This window comes from Doryrhamphus excisus, linkage group LG17 (genome assembly GCF_037039965.1).
Source record: "Doryrhamphus excisus strain RoL-2023G ecotype Guam linkage group LG17, RoL_Dexc_Guam_v1.1, whole genome shotgun sequence".
Taxonomy (NCBI): Eukaryota; Metazoa; Chordata; class Actinopteri; order Syngnathiformes; family Syngnathidae; genus Doryrhamphus; species Doryrhamphus excisus.
The window spans coordinates 3,347,382-3,368,732 of NC_136373.1; the positions used below are offsets into that span (position 1 = coordinate 3,347,382).

The 21,351-nt window shown below is 42.4% G+C and overlaps 4 protein-coding genes across 7 annotated transcripts; 2 read left to right on the top strand and 2 right to left on the bottom strand.

The window, feature by feature from the left end:
- The first annotated feature begins 266 nt into the window (after positions 1-266).
- LOC131136418 (lectin BRA-3-like) lies at positions 267-1,563 on the top strand. The gene is made up of 7 exons (XM_078797920.1): positions 267-344; positions 484-546; positions 626-647; positions 724-809; positions 884-1,003; positions 1,101-1,209; positions 1,277-1,563. Exons 2-7 carry the CDS (start codon positions 484-486, stop codon positions 1,342-1,344), a joined length of 468 nt encoding a protein of 155 aa, XP_078654046.1. The 5' UTR covers positions 267-344; the 3' UTR covers positions 1,345-1,563.
- A 2,101-nt stretch (positions 1,564-3,664) lies between these two features.
- On the bottom strand, positions 3,665-7,960 carry LOC131136415 (class I histocompatibility antigen, F10 alpha chain-like). 3 transcript variants are annotated; one of them, XR_013630224.1, is made up of 7 exons: positions 7,812-7,960; positions 7,187-7,453; positions 5,566-6,099; positions 5,392-5,464; positions 5,208-5,310; positions 5,043-5,060; positions 3,665-3,862 (listed from the first exon to the last, which is right to left on the bottom strand). XR_013630224.1 is itself a non-coding variant. In XM_058083172.2 (7 exons), exons 1-6 carry the CDS (start codon positions 7,864-7,866, stop codon positions 5,051-5,053), a joined length of 1,023 nt encoding a protein of 340 aa, XP_057939155.2. In that variant the 5' UTR covers positions 7,867-7,960; the 3' UTR covers positions 3,669-3,862; positions 5,043-5,050. The 3 variants fall into 3 exon arrangements, 2 of the variants coding, with proteins under 2 accessions (XP_078654375.1, XP_057939155.2); XM_058083172.2 differs by having other exon boundaries at positions 3,669-3,862; positions 5,392-5,700; positions 5,821-6,099; XM_078798249.1 differs by having other exon boundaries at positions 3,668-3,862; positions 5,392-6,099.
- Positions 7,961-9,143: 1,183 nt separating this feature from the next.
- On the top strand, positions 9,144-11,482 carry rfc2 (replication factor C (activator 1) 2). Its single transcript, XM_058083171.2, has 6 exons — positions 9,144-9,423; positions 9,862-9,967; positions 10,071-10,172; positions 10,497-10,755; positions 10,922-11,182; positions 11,259-11,482. The coding sequence occupies exons 1-6, from the start codon at positions 9,204-9,206 to the stop codon at positions 11,367-11,369; spliced, it is 1,059 nt and encodes a 352-aa protein (XP_057939154.2). The 5' UTR covers positions 9,144-9,203; the 3' UTR covers positions 11,370-11,482.
- A 14-nt stretch (positions 11,483-11,496) lies between these two features.
- Positions 11,497-20,230, bottom strand: LOC131136413 (protein NDRG3-like). 2 transcript variants are annotated; one of them, XM_058083169.2, is made up of 17 exons: positions 20,026-20,230; positions 18,627-18,713; positions 18,493-18,525; positions 17,150-17,255; positions 16,942-17,062; positions 16,661-16,723; positions 16,535-16,595; positions 16,335-16,421; positions 16,190-16,246; positions 15,989-16,092; positions 15,866-15,931; positions 15,150-15,201; positions 15,017-15,064; positions 14,887-14,922; positions 14,720-14,771; positions 14,484-14,522; positions 11,497-13,443 (listed from the first exon to the last, which is right to left on the bottom strand). In XM_058083169.2, exons 2-17 carry the CDS (start codon positions 18,684-18,686, stop codon positions 13,310-13,312), a joined length of 1,119 nt encoding a protein of 372 aa, XP_057939152.2. In that variant the 5' UTR covers positions 18,687-18,713; positions 20,026-20,230; the 3' UTR covers positions 11,497-13,309. The 2 variants fall into 2 exon arrangements, with proteins under 2 accessions (XP_057939152.2, XP_057939153.2); XM_058083170.2 differs by lacking the exon at positions 14,484-14,522 and having other exon boundaries at positions 20,026-20,229.
- Between the last annotated feature and the right edge of the window lie 1,121 nt (positions 20,231-21,351).

Below are 21,351 nucleotides of genomic sequence, written 5' to 3' on the forward strand. Positions count from 1 at the left end.
CTAATGTAGTGTCATATTTTGTAAATATTCATATTCAGGGTCTAATGTAGTGTCATATTTTGTAAATATTCATATTCAGGGTCTAATGTAGTGTCGTATTTTGTAAATATGCATATTCAGGGTCTAAGGTAGTGTCATATTTTGTAAATATTCATATTCAGTGTCCAGGGAACAAAAGTTCCTTTAAGCATCTTCATTTCGTTGGTGCAAATAGGAACTTGTCGGATGTGTCATGTGACACAAGCGACATAGTCAACATTCCAGGGCTGCGTCAACCTGGCGTATAAAAAAGGGAGGCTCGTCCTCCATACCTCCACTCAGCATCAAGCATCACGACTGCAAAGGTAACATTACACATTCGGAACGCCATTTCATGACAATAAAAACAAAAAAAACTGGCGACTTAACTCCTTAAACATACCAACCCAAAGCCAGGAAGTCTTTTATTTATTATTTTATTATTTATTATTTATTATTCCACAGATGGCATCGGCTCTCTCTGTGTTCGTTCTCCTTTGTGGGATCAGTGGACTGGTGTCTGGATCTGTAAGTGGAACTTCAAAAAGCTTTTCTACTAGGAGATGAATTTGTTCTGAGAGTCAATCATGTCTTCTTGTCTTCACAGTGGTCTGAAGTGACAGTGAGAGGTTGGTGTCTTTATTCTTTTTATTCTTTTGATCGCACTTTTTTTTTTAAATTGTGTCTAACATAAATATTTTATAGTTCCGTCATGTCCGAGGCATTACACTCGGATAAACAACCGCTGCTTCCGTTTTATACACGAAGAGAGGACTTTTGAAGATGCAGAGGTAACAATAAATAATTTCTTTGTATATTTATTGGAATGAACAGAATAAAAAACAAACATAAATTCTATTTTTAGTTGGTCTGCAACTCTCTTGGAGGGAATCTGGCCTCTGTCACAAGCGCCGTGGAGAATGAAATCATTCTAGAACTGACCACGGGTCTGACTACCTGGATCGGATTCAATGACATTGAAGTGGTAAGCAAGCAGTAGTCCCGATGCCGTGTTTTGTCCCACACGGTTCTTCCACTCAAGGAAGTATGTAAGAACATAGGTTTGATTTTTTGTTCTCCAGGACGAAACCTTTGTGTGGACAGATGGTACAACCCCATCATTTACTAACTTTGAGAACGATATCGAACCCGTCGATGAAGCTGAGGACTGCGTATTGATAAACGGCAACGGTACGACGACTCAACATATTTCATAATTCATATCCTTTAAAAACACATTCTTACGTCTTTTTTTCAGGTGACTTCTGGGACGACGAGGACTGCACATCCAACTATTACTTTGTTTGTGTGACGTGTCCCCATTAGGCCCGCCGTGGCGTTCTGTGGAACAATGTTCTCTAGCTCATCTTGATGTCACTTCTGTGGAAAAAATAAGTTGTCAGTGGTGTCTTTGTGCTTCTGGATTTCCAACAAAGTCTTCTCTTCTTCTGCAACGCTGTTAAGTTGTTATCGATTGTTATTAGTCATTACACACATTTGGAATCTTACATCCTTCTAATAAATGACGTAATCTTTCTCTCCGCATCAATTTGTGCTTGTGTGTTAGCTCACATTAGTAGAAAAGCAGACAATATCAATTAGCAACATACTTGTCTCATCGATGTAACATTACTGACACCTAGAGGACAGTGTGAATATTACACCGCTTGAGTATAGATTAGAACAGACTCAATGTACTTCAATGTCTTTCTTAACAAGCACAGAATAGATGCAGTGAATATTATGACGTCACAAAACTTGAGGTTTTAATTGGTCTCTTAGTGTCAGGTAAAATCCTGGTCTTAATAAGATGTACCTGTAGATTAGGGTTAGGTTTTGGGGGTGCTTTCATATTGATTGTGCTAGATTGTTGCGAGATTTAATCCTTTCTGCTCCTGTATATTGAGAAGCAACGCAAACTAAATTGCTTCACAAATTAACTACAGCTGTGTCCAAATTTCACATTCTGATGTTCTCATGCGTTCCTCATCAAGGCGTGACCTCATCAAGTTTTTTTTTTTTTCCCACGATTTGGCCTATCATCCACACAAGCACGTGGATGTTTGGTTTTGTGTGGATTCAGGCAAAAATGTTAAGCTATGGACACCAATAACGGGAGTTTTACGTTTCCCAGCGTCACTACCTGCCACGTGTTCTCCCCGTGCATGCATGGGTTTTCTCCGGGTATTCCGGTTTCCTCCCACATTCCAAAAAAACATGCTAGGTTAATTAGCGACTCCAAATTGTCCATAGGTATGAATGTGAGTGTGAATGGTTGTTTGTCTATATGTGCCCTGTGATTGGCTGGTGACCAGTCGCCGAAAAAAAAACGCTGGAATAGGCTCCAGCATACCCATGTGACCCTCGTGAGGATTAGAGGCATAAAAAATGGATGAATGGGTGAACAGCCTTTTGGTAGAGCTGTGTACAAATGTGAACAATATACTGCAAAAGTACATATTGTAACTGAGTGCATATACAACATGTACATACATATACATCAACCTATTTCCATACATGTAGACATGTACTTTACATGTCCCAGTGTGTGTTTACAAGAGTGCTTTTTGGGATGACATTCAAATGTAATCAAATACACAAACACGTGACCTGGACTCAAGTCCCAATTTTGATGACTTTGATGATTAGGCTTATTAGACATTAATCACCATCATCATCAAGACTTGAACTTTGACACCCTGACTTAGATCTTGTCTGATGCCTGGGAAAAAACCTGAGCTTTTCAAAGAATGTGATTAAAATGAGTATTTAAGTCATGTGATGTTATTTCCAGCAAGACAACATATTTTCCCCTTGGAGTCGGCCTCGTTAAATACATCTATTAACGTCCAAGCAGGTTAATAGAACAATGTGTGGACTACTTTCTGTGCTGTGACTAAATCCAGAATGTCAGCACTCTTTTTCTTCTACTTCCTTCAGTCGAGTCACAATGGACATTTTTTTTGTTTAAAAAAAAAAAAACAACAAAACAATTTCAAATGCATTCATTGTCTTTGTGGAACTGAATAGACTATGACATTGGACTTGACTTGATCTTTCTAATTAATTATTTTAGGGTTTTTAAGGTTGCTCAACAACTGAATAGTGAACAAACATGGAAAAAATGATTAGTTCGGCTTTGTTTATTCAGATTCTTGTTCATTTTAACTAACTAAAAGTACCTTTGTTTGGACAAAGCTGTTGTTTTGGCAGTACAATGCTAGAGTTATTCATGGAATAACCTAAGTTGTTTTGGTTGTTCTAAAGAAAACCATTAATTGTTTTTGAAATTAATTGTTTTTTCCAAGAAATTAAACCATCATTATGATAAAAAAAGTGGAATCTCATTTATATCCATCCATCCTTACATTTTCTATGCCGCTTATCCTCACTGGGGTTATGCTGGAGACTGTCCCAGCTGGTACATTTTCAAACAGCTCAAACCACGTGCAAAGCAAACAATCAAGACGAGGGAGGGTGTTGATCTTGATACAAGTATATCATCTTTTATATTCTTAACTGCTGAGTTCAGTGATGCTTATTTGACTTTCCCAGCCACTCCCGGAGTTGGCCTCTACTTGGTTTTCCTTTTAGAAGGGACTTTTTTCATAATTGCTAATTGTGGCGGGGGCAGGTTGTCATATTTCGTAAGAGTGGACGAGTGGTTTGCTGGTAGGTGGTGATGACACAAATATAACATTTATTAGCCGGCCACAAAAAAGTGCAAAATTACAGGCAAGCAACAATCCAACATCTCCCTGCAGCTGCTATTGTTCTAAACGGTGGTGCTGATGACAAACTGGCCACAGTTGTGTCTTGTAGCTTCACCCAGAAGCACACGAATCTCAAGAGCAAAAAGACAAAAAGAATGAGGAAAGCGTGACAGTGACATTTTATACAGTGGAAGCTGACAGGACCAGTGGTGGTTATCGAAAGTGTCATACGAGCAACTGGCCTCTAGAGGGCGCCAAAGCTCACGGGAAAGTAATACATTTATTAGCGTTTAGTACTAAATTCAGGATATACTGTATGTGGCTGGGATACTCGTGCACGAGGTCCAGTACGTCACGTGGATCAAACCAAAGTGAGTATGAGGGGGGGGGGTTAGACTGAGTTAATTGCTGGGCGAGGTAAAAAAAATTACAATTACAACAGTAATTGCTCAAACATAACAAAATATTTCATTAATATTATATTATTTATATCGCAGTCTTAAACATGTAATTTCTGAAAATATTCAGTCAATATGTGTTGGTTTAGCCTTGATTGCTTGTTGAGTGACGGTGGGAGACAATCTATCAATATATTAATATCACTCGTGTTTCAACAAAACACGGAAAAGTGAAAGTCGTAATTTACAGAGAGAAACTAAGAAGAATATAAATTGATAAAATATATAAAAAGGTATGGAGCTACATCATCACTTCATGTACAGCATATTGTGGAATGCCTGTGGTCAAATAAGCTAATGCTACTTGGTGGCCATAGGCTAACTGCTATTAATGTGTTTTCTTGACTGAAATATTTAATTATGTAAGTATTATACTACATTCCACAATGGACAGGGGTCTTATGTCTATCACCAACATGTTCAGTACCATTGTTTGCTACGCATTGGAGCTGAGTTTCGCCCTTTAGTAAGTTAGCCCTCTGTTTATGCTAACATTAGCAGCGAACTAGCCATTTAGCTTACCGAGATGATGTCTCCTCCTCGTTGTCATCACAAGCCATAATGTGCTTTCATTTCAGGTGTTCGTGCACTAAAAGTTCTGTCTTGCACATATTCCACTGCACACTTTTAGATTTTGTTTTCATTTCTCAAAAGTGTAGCCATGATACCAGAGCCCGTCTGCTATGAAACTATTAAATCAGTTGTCAACTATTTGAATAGCCGACATAATAGTGACTAGTAGCCCTACTATCCACCAAGAAAAAGTGAAGATTTTCAGGCTAAACGTGGAAAACAGGTCTACTTGAAACTGCTTTGTTTATTGTGGCTCCAAGAACAAAGATATTTTACTTACCAGCTGGATCAGATTTGGCTGAAATGAAAGAGAAACAAGGTGACCTTTTCTCATGGTATATTTCTACGTGAGAGTGTAGCCTTTGTCTCAATGAATCTTTTGAGCGTTAACTAAAACATGGCAGCGTGGATTCACAGAAGAAGACAGAACATTTGTGTCCCTCACCGTCTGTTCTTGCGTCGCTTGATAATGATGATGGCCGCCACGAGGAGCACCACAGCAAGAACCACCAACACCACCGTGGCGGCCACGGCGTAGGTCAAATTATCTGTTTTAAAAAATAATAATAAATAAGATATATAATAATTGTATCCTTTTGAGGATACAACCATTCAACTGTCTTTCTCACCTTCATCGTTTGCATTGCTCAGGATGCGTTTTCTCTCCAGCTTGGTGACCATGTCCTCCTTGATGCCAGAAAGCTGAAAGACACATTCGTACCTGCCCTCCACATCAGCCGTCACCTCCACTCTCAGGTCCACTGACATCTGGAAGGTTCCATCGTGGTTGGGGAGCATCTCACCGTATTCCACATCCTCATGGAGCTCCTCGCCGTCTTTCCTCCAAAACAAGTCTGCTCTGTCGGGATAGAAACCTGTTGCAAAGCACCTGACTGGAGAGGACGGCGTCTTCTGGAGGAGCGACACCTCTGGAAGTTCTGGACGGGACGATGTGGAGAGAAGGTGAGTCAAGAGTGTAGATTGTAATGTTAGCAATGATGCTATAGGGGCTGTGCTAATGTGGCTAAAAGGTGGTAAAGTACATGATGTGGTTCTACCTCTTCTCATTAGGATGTCCCTCCCAAACTCGACATACCTCTTCAGGTAATAAAGACAACGCTCGGTATGGTAATACTTAGTGTAGTCTAGTCGAGCCATGTCACTCTCCCATTCATTTTTGGTGGGTACAGCTTGTGGTTTTGCCGCGGTATATGTCCATGTCTTGGTGTCCAAAGATATGTAGTCCTCTCCATCATAACCGTACTGTTCCCAACCTTGCACATCATTAGTTTCATCGTTCCATTCACAGCCAAGCATTTTCTGCAGAATGTGAACACCTGAGAAAGACACAAAGGGTTGTAAATAGCAATCCAATTCACTTTATTTATATAGCACATTTTATAAACAGAGTTTGTGCTGCACACACTAGTAAAAAAGTAAAAAATAAAATACACTAATTGAATTTAAGCCAAAACTAAAAGATCAAATAAGAAATAAAATAGTAAAATAGACATTAAAATATTAAAAAACAAGAAGCAAAGCAATAAAAGTATAAAAAAACCCAATTAAAATAAAATAAAGAATTAAAAGACACAGGACCATAAGACTCACTCTGAGTTAAAAGCTAGAGAATAAAAGTGGGTTTTAAGGGTTGCAAAAAAGAGTTAAACCCCATCACCATCTCTCACTCACACGCACACACACACACACACCACAACCTCAACTGCGGACCACATGGGGGATGATGTCTAGTGGAGCCCGACAGCAGAGGAAAGGTCTGTGCACAAGCATCCACACGCTAAAGCAATCACCTCCAATCCACCCTAATATCTAATATCCCGGATAAATCCTTTGGTGATCGGTAAACGCCGATGGATCCCCACTCAAGATCCACCCTTCCTGATGTGGCGAGAAAAGTTCTCTCAAGTCATGGATGCCAGAAGAGAACTGGAGCGTTAAGGAGCACTGTCCGAAACCCGACTGGCAGAAGAGCAAATGAAGAAGGAAAAAGCTTTACTTTGCCTCTCGCCCAATGTAAGCTGGGATAGACTTAAAATAAACCCATGACACTAATGAGGACAAGCGTTACAGAAAACGGGCGGACAGATGCAGACGTCAGTACCAGGAAGGGTACCATTAGGCAAGAGGGTGTTGGGAAAGACCAACAAAATCACTTTCCTCCGACATCGACTTGTAAGTCAATCATCGCTTGGGCGGCACCGGTGGTGTAGCTAGAGCTGTTAATCTTCTCTCACTGTGTGAAGCTGGGGCATGGACCCCTGCCGTCCCTCAAGACAATGACCATTCCTCTGCAGAGACTCCAGGTTCTGACACTGCAAGAGCAGCGCACCTCCATCCATTTTTCTACGTTGACGGTATCAGTTCAGTAATGTCTGGTGTGTTTATTGTTCAACATAAACATACCTCCAGTTTGGTTAAAGCGCTTCTTATAAATTTCAATGTGGTCTTTGAACACATGCTCATTGCGAAGACCAATCTCCGTGTGGCTCTCCCAGTAGTCCGGATCCTCCTCTGTGATTTTGTTCATCCAGTCCTGTTTGGCTTCGGCTTTCCTGCGGTTACTGTCATAGTGAAATACCTCGACATCATCCACATAACCGACCACCACATAATCCGGGAAGTTTGAAAGATGAGAGGACACGGTGTCAAAATATTTCACTGTGTGAATCCCTGAAAGAAAGACAAAATAAGATTTGGAGTTATGTTCAGCGGTCTTGTACAGTGAATACTTAAGTCAATTCTGTTTTCAGTTGGGTATCGATGTGATCGTGAAAGCGCTGCACAAGAAATCACGGTCAAGATAACATTATGTTATAGTTAAAAATATAATACAACCACAAAAAAACATGTTATCTTTATTTTCATAGCTATTTACATTGTAGATTTTCAAAACTATGAATGTGTGTGCACGTGAACACATTTACACCCGCATGTGTATGTACTGCATATACTGTAAGTTACTGCATATACTAAGTTGTATAACCAAGACGATTTTGAAATGACGGCGTTTTAAAGGAAGTGGACTTACCAGGCACCACGCTGTGGATTTGCAAAGCTAGAATAAAGACGAAAAGTAAGTTCATGATCACCTGTCAGAAGTGCACAATAAAAAAGATTAACTTGGTTTTTATCCTGCAGAGAAAGACAAATTAACAAACACATGCCCGACAAGCAAACAGGACATGACAGCAAATGTGCGCTAATAAGCCAATGGCAACACAGCCTGTATCTGACGTCACTAACAACTAGGGGACGCCGACAGTGAGTTTGCAGTTCACGCTGTGTCTCGACAGGAAGGTGGATATGGTTTATTTTAGACGTAATATTAAGTATTTTGTAAAGTGTAGCTTGTTTTGTGTATGTTGTGCTCATTACATTTAATTAGGAGATGAAAAACAAAGTATTCCTTTACTGAACTCGAGCGCCCCTTGTGGCTATATCAAGTAAATGCTGGAGTGGGTTTCGGGGAAATCACGTGATATCGAGGTGGACCATGTCAGATGTTGCCCAGTTGAGTAGGAGCGGAAGTCAAACATGCCAGGAATAGTATTAAGTGTAAAAATAAGTCTTGAGTCGGGACTTCAACATTTCTACCTAGGTGACAGCAAAAATCTTCTTTCTCTTTGGGCTTTTCCCTTCAGGGGTCGCCACAACAAATCAATCTCCTCCATCCAACCCTGTCTTCTGCATCTGTCTCTCTTACACCAACTACCCTCATGTTCTCCTTCACTACATCCATAAACCTCCTCTTTGGTCTTCCTCTACGCCTCCTACCTGGCAGCATCCTTCTACCAATATATTCACTATCTCTACTCTGGACATGTCCCAACCATCTCAGTCTGGCCTCTAACATGTAATGTACTCGTTCCTGATCCTATCCATCCTGGTCACTCCCAAAGTGAACCTTGCTGATACTTGGAAATACTTTAATTAAATAGAAATTTAGAATCTGCAGTGCAGAACTGAAATATGTCACCATGGGTACGGGGAATAATGAATTATATGTCATTCATACTTCCCACCAAACAGTGGCACTGTTGGCAATTATGTTATATACAGTAATACTTACAGTACTACTATTTTTCATCCACATCGCAAATTTATCTGTTAAAATAATATCTTATTTTTGTTCTCAAATATGTTGAACAATATATCCAACTAATAAAAACTTTGGAAACAAGAAGACACTAAAAACATTAACAGTTTTTTTATGTAAATGTTTGTACTTGATTTAACCCCTTGGGTATGTTCTTGGTTTGTTTGTTTGTAATCGTCTTTGGATGTTTTTTAATAAAGTTTGTTTTAAAAAATCCTGTATCCCTACGTCGACGCTTGATGACGTTTTCATGCAACTTCCCGCGACTTTGAAGACAACCAATAGCGACCCTTCCTACTGAGTCGTTGGCGACAGCGGTCCGCCATGGACGTCGAAGTGATGGAGGTGTCCAGCGAGAAAACAGCCACAGAAGGCGGACTCAAACCGGACACGGAGGCCGGGAAGAGCTCCGGCTCCTACGACCTGCCCTGGGTGGAGAAGTACAGGCCGCTGAAGCTGAATGAGATTGTGGGCAACGAGGACACTGTTAGCCGGCTGGAGGTGTTCGCCAGGGAGGGAAACGTCCCAAACATAATAATAGCAGGTTGGTGTTGACTAACTACATGTTTCGGTCACTTTCTTCCCCAAAAAGTTGTGTCGCCTTAGATAAACTGAACAGACTGCTAAATGCTAAAGTTAGCTTAACCGATTCGATTTAAGGTGGTATAACCTAATATTGTGACTGTTTGGGCCACTTCCCGACGTGAAAACATTTTAGCTAAGACATTACCTTTGCCTGACACCCACTATTGTTTTTGTGAAACCTTTATTCTATTTGTAAGAATGCAATCAAGGAACGTGTGTAAGTTTTTTCAGGAGCTAGTCCATGTTAGACTGTGTGCTGTTAGACAACATTGAATTAATCTACAGACCCAAAAGGTTAATCCAGTCCAGTAATTTTGAAACTACAGGCTGGCCAATCAGAAGCTAACTAATGTGTCTTGATTAACTGATCCAAATAAAACCGTTACCTGCGCCACAGGCCCCCCCGGAACCGGAAAGACCACCAGCATCCTGTGTTTGGCTCGAGCTCTGCTGGGGGCTTCCATGAAGGACGCCGTGCTGGAGCTCAACGCCTCAAACGACAGGTGAGCTCATCATCATGGCCGTTTAGATTTGTCAAGTCAGCGCAGAGCTGCTTGGTGTTGGATCCGGCATGTGACGTGATGCTTTGTTCCGTGGCTTCTGAAGAGGAATCGACGTGGTGAGGAACAAGATCAAGATGTTTGCTCAGCAGAAGGTCACGCTGCCCAAAGGACGACACAAGATCATCATTCTGGATGAAGCAGACAGGTGAAGACTACTGTTGGGTAATGTAAAGGGGACTATAGGGGTGTTATATCATGTCTAGAGGGCTTTAATAATGTTTTTTAAAAAAGCTCATTTAGCCATTTTTGTACTTGACATTTTATGTTTAAGTAAAAAAAAAAACAAAACTAAAATTGAATACGTCTTTAAACTAATCTTGCAAATAAATCAGGCGATTGCCTACAGCCACAGCAAGAAATGAGGTGAGGCTCAGTAGTTTTGGTAGACTAGTGGAAATTAAAGAATTTAAGGACAGGACCACAAAGTGCTGCTCAGCGTGACCAGTGTCAATACCCTCCCTCCCCCCAGCATGACAGACGGGGCTCAGCAGGCCCTCAGGAGGATCATGGAAATCTACTCCAAGACGACGCGCTTCGCCCTGGCCTGCAACGCCTCCGACAAGATCATCGAGCCTATCCAGTCGCGCTGCGCCGTGCTGCGCTACTCCAAACTGACGGACGGTCAGATCCTGGCCCGGCTGCAGGACGTAGTGGAGAAGGAGCGTTTGTCCGTGTCGGATGACGGCCTGGAGGCGGTCATCTTTACAGCGCAGGGGGACATGCGACAGGTGAGGCTGATTTTTTGGGTGGGAGGCGGGGTCATTCATATGACTATTTAGTTTCTAATTAACCTAACGTGCATGTTTTTCATATTTGAGACAAAGCCAACACATCCACAGAAAAGCATCACGCTGCGTGTGTTGCGGACATGGACATGACTTCCTGTTTGTGCAGGCTCTCAACAACCTGCAGTCCACCAACTCGGGCTTCGGCTACATCAACAGTGAGAACGTGTTCAAGGTGTGCGACGAGCCACATCCTCTGATGGTGAAAAGCATGCTGGGACACTGCGTGGACGGAAACGTGGATGAGGCGTACAAGGTGGTGGAGCATCTGTGGGCGCTGGGCTACTCACCAGAGGACATCATCGGGAACATCTTCAGGGTATGCAAGACCTTCCAGATGGCCGAGTACCTCAAGCTGGAGTTCATTAAGGTGATGCGCCATCTTGTCTCTTTTCTGCTTCGTCGCCATGATGACTGACCTTGTTCACGGGATGGTGTCCTTGCAGGAAATTGGGTACACGCACATGCGCGTGGTGGAGGGCGTCAACTCACTGCTGCAGCTGGCCGGACTCGTGGCTCGACTCTGCAGTAAGACGGCGCCCCCTGCGGCCTGCTGATGCCACCCCGGATGCCTGTAGTAAATCTTTTTTTTGTTGATAATATAATAATCCACATATCCAATGTCACCTAGCTGCAGTTTCATGCAAATAAACCGACTGTTTAGCAGAAACGGACGTCCAAGCAGAGCCACACGAGCAGCTAATCACATAACAAGCTTTTATGGCAGTACAAAGATTCCATTCAAGTGGAGGAACATTCAGCAAGTACAAATCTTAAATGTTGTAAAACAGGTTTTGGTTTATACATGAGAAGACAAAAGAGTGAAAGTCTTCTTCTATGCTCCACGTTATAGTACATACAGAGGTGTGTAGACTTTTTTTTACCAGGGTCACATACAAAAACCGCCATTTTCATACATTTTGTACATTAATGGTGCGAACACCAATCCAACATCGATTGAAACATCTTAGCTTGGTGTTACAGGTGACAAAGTGAATGAGTGTAACATCAGTCTCTTGAAAGGGGTTCCAAAAGCAACATTTCAACTTATTATTAAGTGTACCTATTACAAAAAATAGATCTTGAATGTTGCACCTATCATGGACACCATGCCATATTTCTGATTTGGAATCAGTGTCAATTTTGACAAAAAAAAACAAGCAATACCACGTAAATACTTTGAAGTTCACATAGTCAGTCAAGCCTCATTTGCATATTGTCTTTCCTCGATTCTATGTTAATTACACTGCATGCGGGTTACATTTGCGACACCTTTTCATGTCACAAAATAACGATACGAAAATGGGCCTAAATTGGCATCAGATGGTGTTTTATACACAAGAGATCTGCAGAAAATATATATTATAGCCCCACAGCGGCATACTCTCGCAAGTAACCCTTTCAGGAGACTGACCTACAGCTCTTTATCAATTTTAAAAAAGGTGAAAGTGGCCCTGGGGCCACGCGTTGGACACCAGTACCATAGGTAAGTAGTAAATAAGTACCTGTCATACAATTAGGTGCTGAAGTATTTGGCCAGTGACAAAGTTTGTGTTTGTATACCACCACAATGCATTTGTAATACAACAGTCAGACAGAAGGGACAATGACTAATCAGGAATTCCAGCTATTTTGGCCACTTCAGAGCTTTTAAATTAACGCTGAAAGTTTGCACTACCATCACAGGTCTGTTGTTTTATTTCAAACACGTCGCGGTGGCATATAAAGCACCTAAAAAAAACTACAGTCAACTGCATCACTTGTACAATTTGAGGTTCTGAGCTGCTAACCCTGCTTGTTATGATGGCGGACAGCTGAACCAAGTCACTCACGAGACTGCAAACACTGGACACTTTTCATGCCAAGACTCCACAAGCAGCATGCCGTGACAGGCCCTGCTGTCTCAATAAAGAATACTACAAATGAAGGGGAAAATAAACAATATCACTTCTTACAGTCATGCTAGCATCACCTCACACTTACACCTTTTCAACAGAACATAAGCTTATTAAAGAATAGAATTGAGGTTCACCACACAGTGGACAGCTCAGGCTTGTTGACAAAATAATTCCATAAATTCAACATAACTGGCTGAAAAAGAGCATTTGGAGCAAACCAAAAAAAGGTTCCAGGAATAATTAGCAACATCAACGTGGCCTGAGCCGATAAAACAAGCTGAAGTCCACTGAATCATAAATACAACACCTCATATGAACACAATCTACAGCAACACCACGGCAACCGCAGGGCTGGAAGGAGGGAGGGAGGAAGTGAATGCAACACACCGACAACAGCTTCCTTAGCACACCAAGATGGCCGCCTTCATCTCTACCTCATTGGGAGAATTTTCTCAGCTACGATGGGAAGGATTCTAACGATGACGGCGGCTAAACTGTGGAGCTGCACTCAGGGGGGGTGAGTGAGAGGAAACCGTGTTCCGCCGTCATCTCCGCAGCGTGCATGGCCGCCGGGATGAGGGAAGGGGGTGGGGGGAGGGTTAGGGACTGCTGGGCGGGACGCCCTCCGGGGGAGCGTTGGTGGAAACGCGGCTCCGGACACCATCGCTTGAGCCCACGCTTGAGGCCGAGTGAGTCCTGGAACGGACCAAGCGGGTCATACCGGCCGTGGGCACTAGAGGGTGACAGACAGACGAGATTTAATTGTGATGTTTGTTCTTCAATCAATTGTTGACACTAGATGATAATGATAATGAAGATAAGTTTCATGACACTGCAAACGGCGCTCTTATTTTGAAGGACGGTCAAGGAAGTACTATGTTCCTTAGCCTACGTTCAAAAACAAATGTGCTTCATGTTTTTTTTTCACTCAGAACTTCCACGTCGTCATTGGGCGCTGTAAAACCTTCCTTACATTAAAGCCGTAAACTCAAACTTGGTGTAAATATAGCACACACACATAACCACACAAGCTAACCTTGCTAACTTCCACTCAGGCTCTGATGTCTGCTGCCTGTCCTATCCTATCTTCGCGCCTCGATCTGTGGGTGGGCGGGGTTAGCAGACACTGTCGGTGACCTCGTTCATTCCGCTCACAAAAAAAAGAACTAGTTCTTTTAACCCGTTCGTTCATGACCGACGCACCACTAGTCATCACGTGTTGTTGCGCTGTTGAGTCGCAACAAACGTGAACTTTGGGTGAACGGACTGACTCGACACGGCTGACCGGGTCTATGCACAGGGGTAAGATCCCAGGCTAACGACCAATTGACCGAAATGAACGGATCTTTTTACTGCATGAAAGGTTCTGCCCACCACTAGTAGCTGGCTGCCCTTTACTTGCTCTGCACCTCTATAAACCGTTTACTTGTTTAACACAATCACTATAGCGCCATCTAGTGGTTAATTTTATTGAAAATGCATGTTATTTTTATACTTTATACAATTGTCTCGCAGCCCCCATTAAACCCTTCTGTGGGCCTGATCCGAATCAAATTGTGTCGAAAAAGCCGGCTTGTGAAGATTACTAGTGTATATTTGCACGGCCAAACCTTCTACAATTTCTTACCAAAATGACGCCTATTGGTGTGCTTGGTGGAAATGGATGAGGTCACAAACAAGATGTGTTGTTAAATGTTGGTAAAAACAAACACCGTGCAGACAGACACACAGAGACAGATGAGAAGTGGGAGGGTGTTGAAGAAATCCTGATACCTGATTGGCTGCTCAGGTGGTTTAATACAAGATGAGGGACTAGAAACAAACCAACGGTAGAACGCAGAAGAAAAGGGGAGAAACCGTACAACACAGTAGTTACAACAAGAGGACACACACACACACACACACACACACACTTTGTTTCACCCATTACACACAAGAACTGTCAGTGTGTCAGAAAGGAGGAGGAAGCAGACCAAGAAGACATTAATAACCAAAAGGTTGATACTCACTGTAGCCCATCCCCTGTACAAAATATTTGAAGGCCTCTGCCAATTTTCCTGGCTGCACAAAAAAACAAAAAAAAAACACAATTAAAAAGTACAACTGACGAGCATGGAGCAGGAAATGGACATGAATTGAGCCATAAGAAGGAAATAAGTCATTGGAGAAAGTTGACCTGCACCACTTGTGGAAGCCCTCCACAGTCTGCCATCTAGAGGACAGACAGAGAATTACACCACATGGAGGACGTTGTAAAAACCCAACCCCAGCAACATGAATGCTCAGCTGACTGGAGGAATGAATACCTTGAGCAGAGTGGTCTTGGTGGGGTTCATTCTGGAATTACACTCCACCTGTACGTGCACACACACACACACACGCACGCACGCATGATGTCACAAATTGATTAGAGATCACAGAAATAGCAAAGATGCTCACCACAGCGTCGACAGCAGGCGATGTATCTCCAACCACCAGCAAGGCAGGACACCTAACACGCACACACCACAAAATACAGGAAATGACATCAGAAATATAAATAATGTGTACTAGCCATATTATACAACAGTACACCCATGATAAAACTTCACTTGACTTAACAAGAGAACGTATGGTGATGCTAGAGTCTGTTTACTGCACGTAACTTCCTGTATGTCTTCTAGTGTCTGGGAGAAGTGGTGCAAAAAAAGCAAAATATGTGCAAATGTAACTATGATGGGCTGCACGGCGGACTAGTGGTTAGTGCGCTGGCCTCACAGCTAGGAGACCCGAGTTCAATCCCACCCTCGGCCATCTCTGTGTGGAGTTTCCTCCCACATTCCAAAAACATGCTAGGTTAATTGGCGACTCCAAATTGTCCATAGGTATGAATGTGAGTGTGAATGGTTGTTTGTCTATATGTGCCCTGTGATTGGCTGGCCACCAGTCCCCACCTCTTGACTGAAGACAGCTGGGATAGACTCCAGCACCCCCTTGCAACCCTTGTGAGGATAAGCGGTATAAAATGAATGAATGTAACTCTGATGATAGTGAAACCGTACACCCTTGCGTGGCTTCTGGTTTGGGGGTGTATTTTATTTTGAAATATTTGGTTTTATGCAGACGTGTAAGACTTTAGGGCTGTTTGACTTGAGAGACTCTTAAGAGACAAATACCTTAGCGTATTGATGCTGTTGTCATTCAAACCAGGTGCTGGACGCTCCATCTGCAGCTCGGTCCGACTAAAAGACAAACTATTACTTTCCTGCGTATACACAGACACACACACACACACACACCTATCATAGCTGGTGTAGAACAAGGCCAGGTTCTCCAGGGGAATATCCTGGGAAATGTGTAGCCTGTACGTCTGGATGATCTCCTTGTTCTCTGTCAACTCATCCTGTACACAATACACAATAGCTTAGCCGGGCATCTGACATCTCTATGGACAGTACATTTGGATCTGTGTGTGTGTGTGTGTGTGTGTGTGTCATCACAGTGCTGAAGTGGTGTCCCATGATGATGTCCACCAAGTTGCTGGTCCAACCACTCAGCTGTGAGACATTTACAATGTAGAGTTGACATTGGATAGTTTGTTGACATAGAAAAGTCTATTATAATGTTGACGTGTGTGTGTGAGACCTTGGATGCGGCCCAGTCCATCCAGCCCTTGGCACAAGGATCGATATTGATCAGAACTAAACCCTCCACCAGACTGGGTTCATTCAACTGTAACACAACACCATCATCATCATCATCATCACGGACTGATACAACCATGCAATATAGCATAGCAATCATAGCATAGCAATGATGGAATATGATATAGTGAATTGCCTTACCGCCAGTTTGGTGAGAACGTGGGCTCCAGCTCCAACTCCAATACCAATCACGCTCTTAATCCTGATGGCAGAATATGAATATGTGATGGAGTAACGACACGTCCATGTTTGAAGCAGCAGACTTACTGCAGCTGCGTGAGGACTGATGGCAGCATGGCCGCCAGCTCATCCATTGTTGGGTACTGGTACCTAAGACACAAAAATATACTAATTGCACATACTGTACGGTATCTGTATCAGTATCTCCATCACCTTCAGCTTCCTCAGCTGAAGGTGTCATCTTGGAGGTGTGTTTGGACTCCTTATCTCATTTGTGCTTCATTTTCTTGTATGTATCTACATTTGCTTTCTGTAGTATTATCCATTGACAGTTGTGTTACGACAAGCTTTTATAGCAAAAATGTTACCCGGTAGGGAAAGTGGGGGCGTTCTCCTGTTGTCCTGGAGCGTCGACGTGCAAAACCGAGAAGTGCTGAGTCACTTCCTGCATGTCCTCGTAGTTAAACAGGCTGTTAAAACACGACTTGTCTACAAACACACACATATATGTGTATATATATATATTTATCATTTCCATACATAATACAATATGTTCCCATGTGTGTACTAACTCACGGTTAAGTCCAATGTCATGGTAGGTGAGGATGGTCGGTCGGTTGCCCTTAGCAACCCCTCTCATGGTTACGTGCAACGCACAGTGAGTGGTCTCCACGTCGTACTCCTGGACAACAACAAATAAGATTAAGATATGCCTTTATTCGTCCCTCAGTGGGGAAATTTGTTGTAAAAATTTGTAGTAAAGGAAATTTAAAAGTAAAGAAAGCAGCGACAAGCCAGTATCGGACCTCCACCATAATTAATGCCATAGCCCTAATGAATGATTTGCATTCGCTACAGTTGAGTAAACATAAAACCGTAGATATAATATATAAAATATACCTATCAACACCGTCCCCTCGCTACATCGAGGTTCATCTTTCACTGATTTGAGGATTTTTTAAAGTGTGTAAAGTACTTTGTGTTCTGCATTCTTGTTGTGTATTAGAGCAATCTATCGGTGCTCTTTACAGCTCCACCTCGTCTCATGATGTGTTTATGTGCCTCTAAGAGCATAATAGGAACATGTCTATATCTAGTTAAATATAAAGCTACAACAGTCCTTATGGGCTGCTCATCGTGTTCTGCATCCTGATTGGCTGACAATGGTTAAATAGCTAAATGTGTTAGCCAGCCATGAGCTGTGAGAAAACTCATCGAAAATCACAGAAGGTCAAATACTGAATATAACAGTCTGACTCACACTGACATCTTCGATAGAAGGCTACCATCACATAGCAATTGAACACTCAAAGGTTAGCTAAGAAATATACAAAACAAGAATAAATATGAGTACTCCAGTTTCTTCCCACATTCCAAAAACATGCATGTGACTCTAAATGGTCAAATGGAAATAAAAAGGTAAACACTGGTCATTTCGGGGACCGAAAAAGGTCACTTGTTTGGACCAGGAAGAATAGGATGGACTCTCATTGGCTGCTCGCAGTGGCCCACTTGTTGTATGTCTGATGTTCAATCACTGCTGTGTGTGTTAGTCTGCGGTGAGGTTGTGTGTTCAGTGACGCTCAATGAGGATGATGATGATGGAGGTCGATATTCGCGTGAATTCGACCGTCTCATGCGCCCGGGAGCCTGTCGACAACCACACGAGTCTTTTTTGGAGGCGACTCCCACACAGCAGAGCCAGCAGCTATTTGTGTGCTGCTGCCTCTCTGCCATGTGTGGATTTAACACCCCACTCCATCACACACACCATTTGTTTTACAGCAGCTACAATATTGACAAGAGCCGCAAAAGCCTCATGGCGACATGGCTGCGCCTAAATTGGATTTCACCACTTGTGTCACATTCGGAGGGTGCGCTCTCACGTGGTGCGAGCTACACAACAACAAACATCTCACCTGACAGTCAAAGTCCTGCAGGTTTCCTCCATTCTGACGGCAGAAAGAGTGGCAGAGAGTGGAATTAGCATGTGTGTGTGGGGGGGGGGGGGAGGGGCCATGTTTGCTTATGAAAAGACGTGTTGATACCTCACCTGTCCAGTCAGGAGTGGTTTGATCTCAGTCAGCTGGACGTCGTGAAGTTCTTCCATCATGTGACCACTCGGCTCGACAGCTGATGACTTTGCACATATTGACATATTCATCGGTGAGGATTTTTCAACGACAAATACAAACTAGCGTCCTGGTACGTATTGTGTTCATCTTAAGAGGTCTAAACAGTATATCCGATCAACCAAACATAATAAGTTTTTATTGTATATGTGTTCAAAATGAGGGCGTGACGACAAACTTTAGTCAGGACTCACTTTTAGTGGATATTATATGTATTTGATTTGATATTCAAGTCCGCCTTAACATCTTAAAATGTTAAACATACAACACTGTCATCAGGAAGTAATGGAGTATTGTCATTTCCAGCCAATTGAGGTTAACAGTGTGTGTGTGTGTGTGTGTGTGTGTGTGTGTGTGTGTGTGTGTGTGTGTGCTTCCTGCAGGCAAACTGGCTGTGAACCAAAAGCCAAAACAAAGCTGCAATGTGATGAGAGCACATGAACATTCTCAGCCATCTGCTGTGGTTGGTTATATCTAACGACAATCTAATTCCATGCTCTTAACGAGGAGAAACACACATATAACATTGCGTAACATTTAGTTGACTGCAACGCTGAATTAAAACAACTAAATTAACATCAACGCCAATATACTGTACATATATATATATATATGATGGATATATTTATAGATTATACAAAGCATTAAGTATATGTGTGTGTATGTATTAGTGTGTTAACATCAATTAAGAAAAGCAGAGACTTGTGGCTAACTGTGTTAATAGGAGATCGAACATCTGAATGTTCCACACAGGACTCGTGGTCACATGAGACGTTGGAATCAACTCAACTTCAAGTGTTTTTCGGCCCAACACCACCAGAACAAGCACACACACTAGACATACAGGGGATCAAATACTTGCTGTTCCCATTGTAAATCAAGCCATCACATGCACAATACACACATATCAATACACTAATGCACTTCTACTCAACGGGAATAATAAACATATTGAAAAACAACAGTGCCCTTTGTCAAGGCAGAATTAATGGCCACTGTGTACCTAATGAAGTGGCTTATGTGTATATATATATCATAATAGACATCAGCACATGAGCTCAGCCTTACTGATGAGTGTACATGCTAATGTTAGCTCCGGACAGGCAGCTGCTGCGTAGCAACGGTTGCTATGGGAGCAGTTTCATGGTCTAAAACGTGCGCGCTCACACGCACTGACACACACACACACATTTTATATGTACATTAACATATATTTGTAGTATGTGACCACGTGACCATTGGTCGTCTTGAATTGGCTAGCTAACTAGCGGCGGATAGGTTAGTTCAATTTCCTTCGTCTGACGGAGATAGGCCACTTACCGTAAAGTCTGGTTCGAACCAAAAGGGGGTTGACGGGTCGAGGTAGCACGAGGAGACCCGCTGGGATCAGTTTGGACGGCGAACCAGACTGGTTTGGAGGTCTCTTATCTCTTGTTTCCGTTCAGAGGACGGTAAAGTCAGTCGCACGAGCCAGTCTTCAGCGCTGAGTGGCGTGAGTACGGCCAGCCAGGGGGGCGGGGCTAAACCAACGTAAACAACTGCTCCTGCGTGACATGGGCGGGCCCTCTCGCGCCAACACTGCACCAATTTCCGTATCTGTCAACGTGTGATTTGAAAATTAGGCAGCTTTTCCAAATGTTACAATTATTGGTAAAAAAAAAGAAAATGCACATATATGAATGGCAGAGTAGCAACATTAAATCTTTTCACCAAAAAATACCACCACAAAAATAAAAAGCTTACCTTGAACACGTGGCTTGTGCTCGCAGCTCATTGGCTCATGTAAATGTCACAATTAAGTCACAATTAATCCGCCACAAAGTCAACGTGTTTAATAATTGTGTTATTAAACAATTATTTCACATGTTGTGAATAGCGAAAATGAATTAATACCACATGCATAAACTCAAGGATAAAATCATAATTGTACAAGTACTAATAATATAGTTATAATTACTTCATTTGTACATCTTTTTGTCCCGCAAAACTACTGTATGAATACCCTTTAACACTGTAAAGTATAAAATTGTATCCTGTTAAGAGTTTTTCTTCTAAAAAAACAACTTTACTGTCATGTTTGTCAGACAATAAAAAAACATATTTACAATATAGCAACAGTACCAGTCAAAACATTGGAGACACTATGCCATTCACTTTCTTATGTTTACTGCTGGTGTTCTTTAGAATGCCAATTGATGGAGCCTACGTATCACCTGTGGCAATCGCTCCACAGTTTGAGAATCAATGTGACGCGGTCAGCAAAATACAATTTATTTATACAATCATTAATAAGTAGTCAAAGAATACAAGGCTTTAGATAAGTCCATGTCACTATTGGCGGAAATATGGTATACAGATAGCAACCCTCACCCCCCCAAGCCCCCACCTCCACTATAGTGAGTGCCACACAGTGTGACCATCTGCTGACCTGTAGCACCAAAACAAAGCGTGAACACATTGCGGCGAAGTGACAGCTTGTGCAGCAGCATTGTTAACGGTTGATTGAATATGTTGACCGATTGCTGCTCAAATACGCGACGTGTGTATGCGTCACAAACAAACCATGTGAGCCACACTGTTGCAACTTCTAGTTTTTAATAAATCAAAGATGCATCTTCGAACCAGGCTTTAAAACAGAAACGGGAT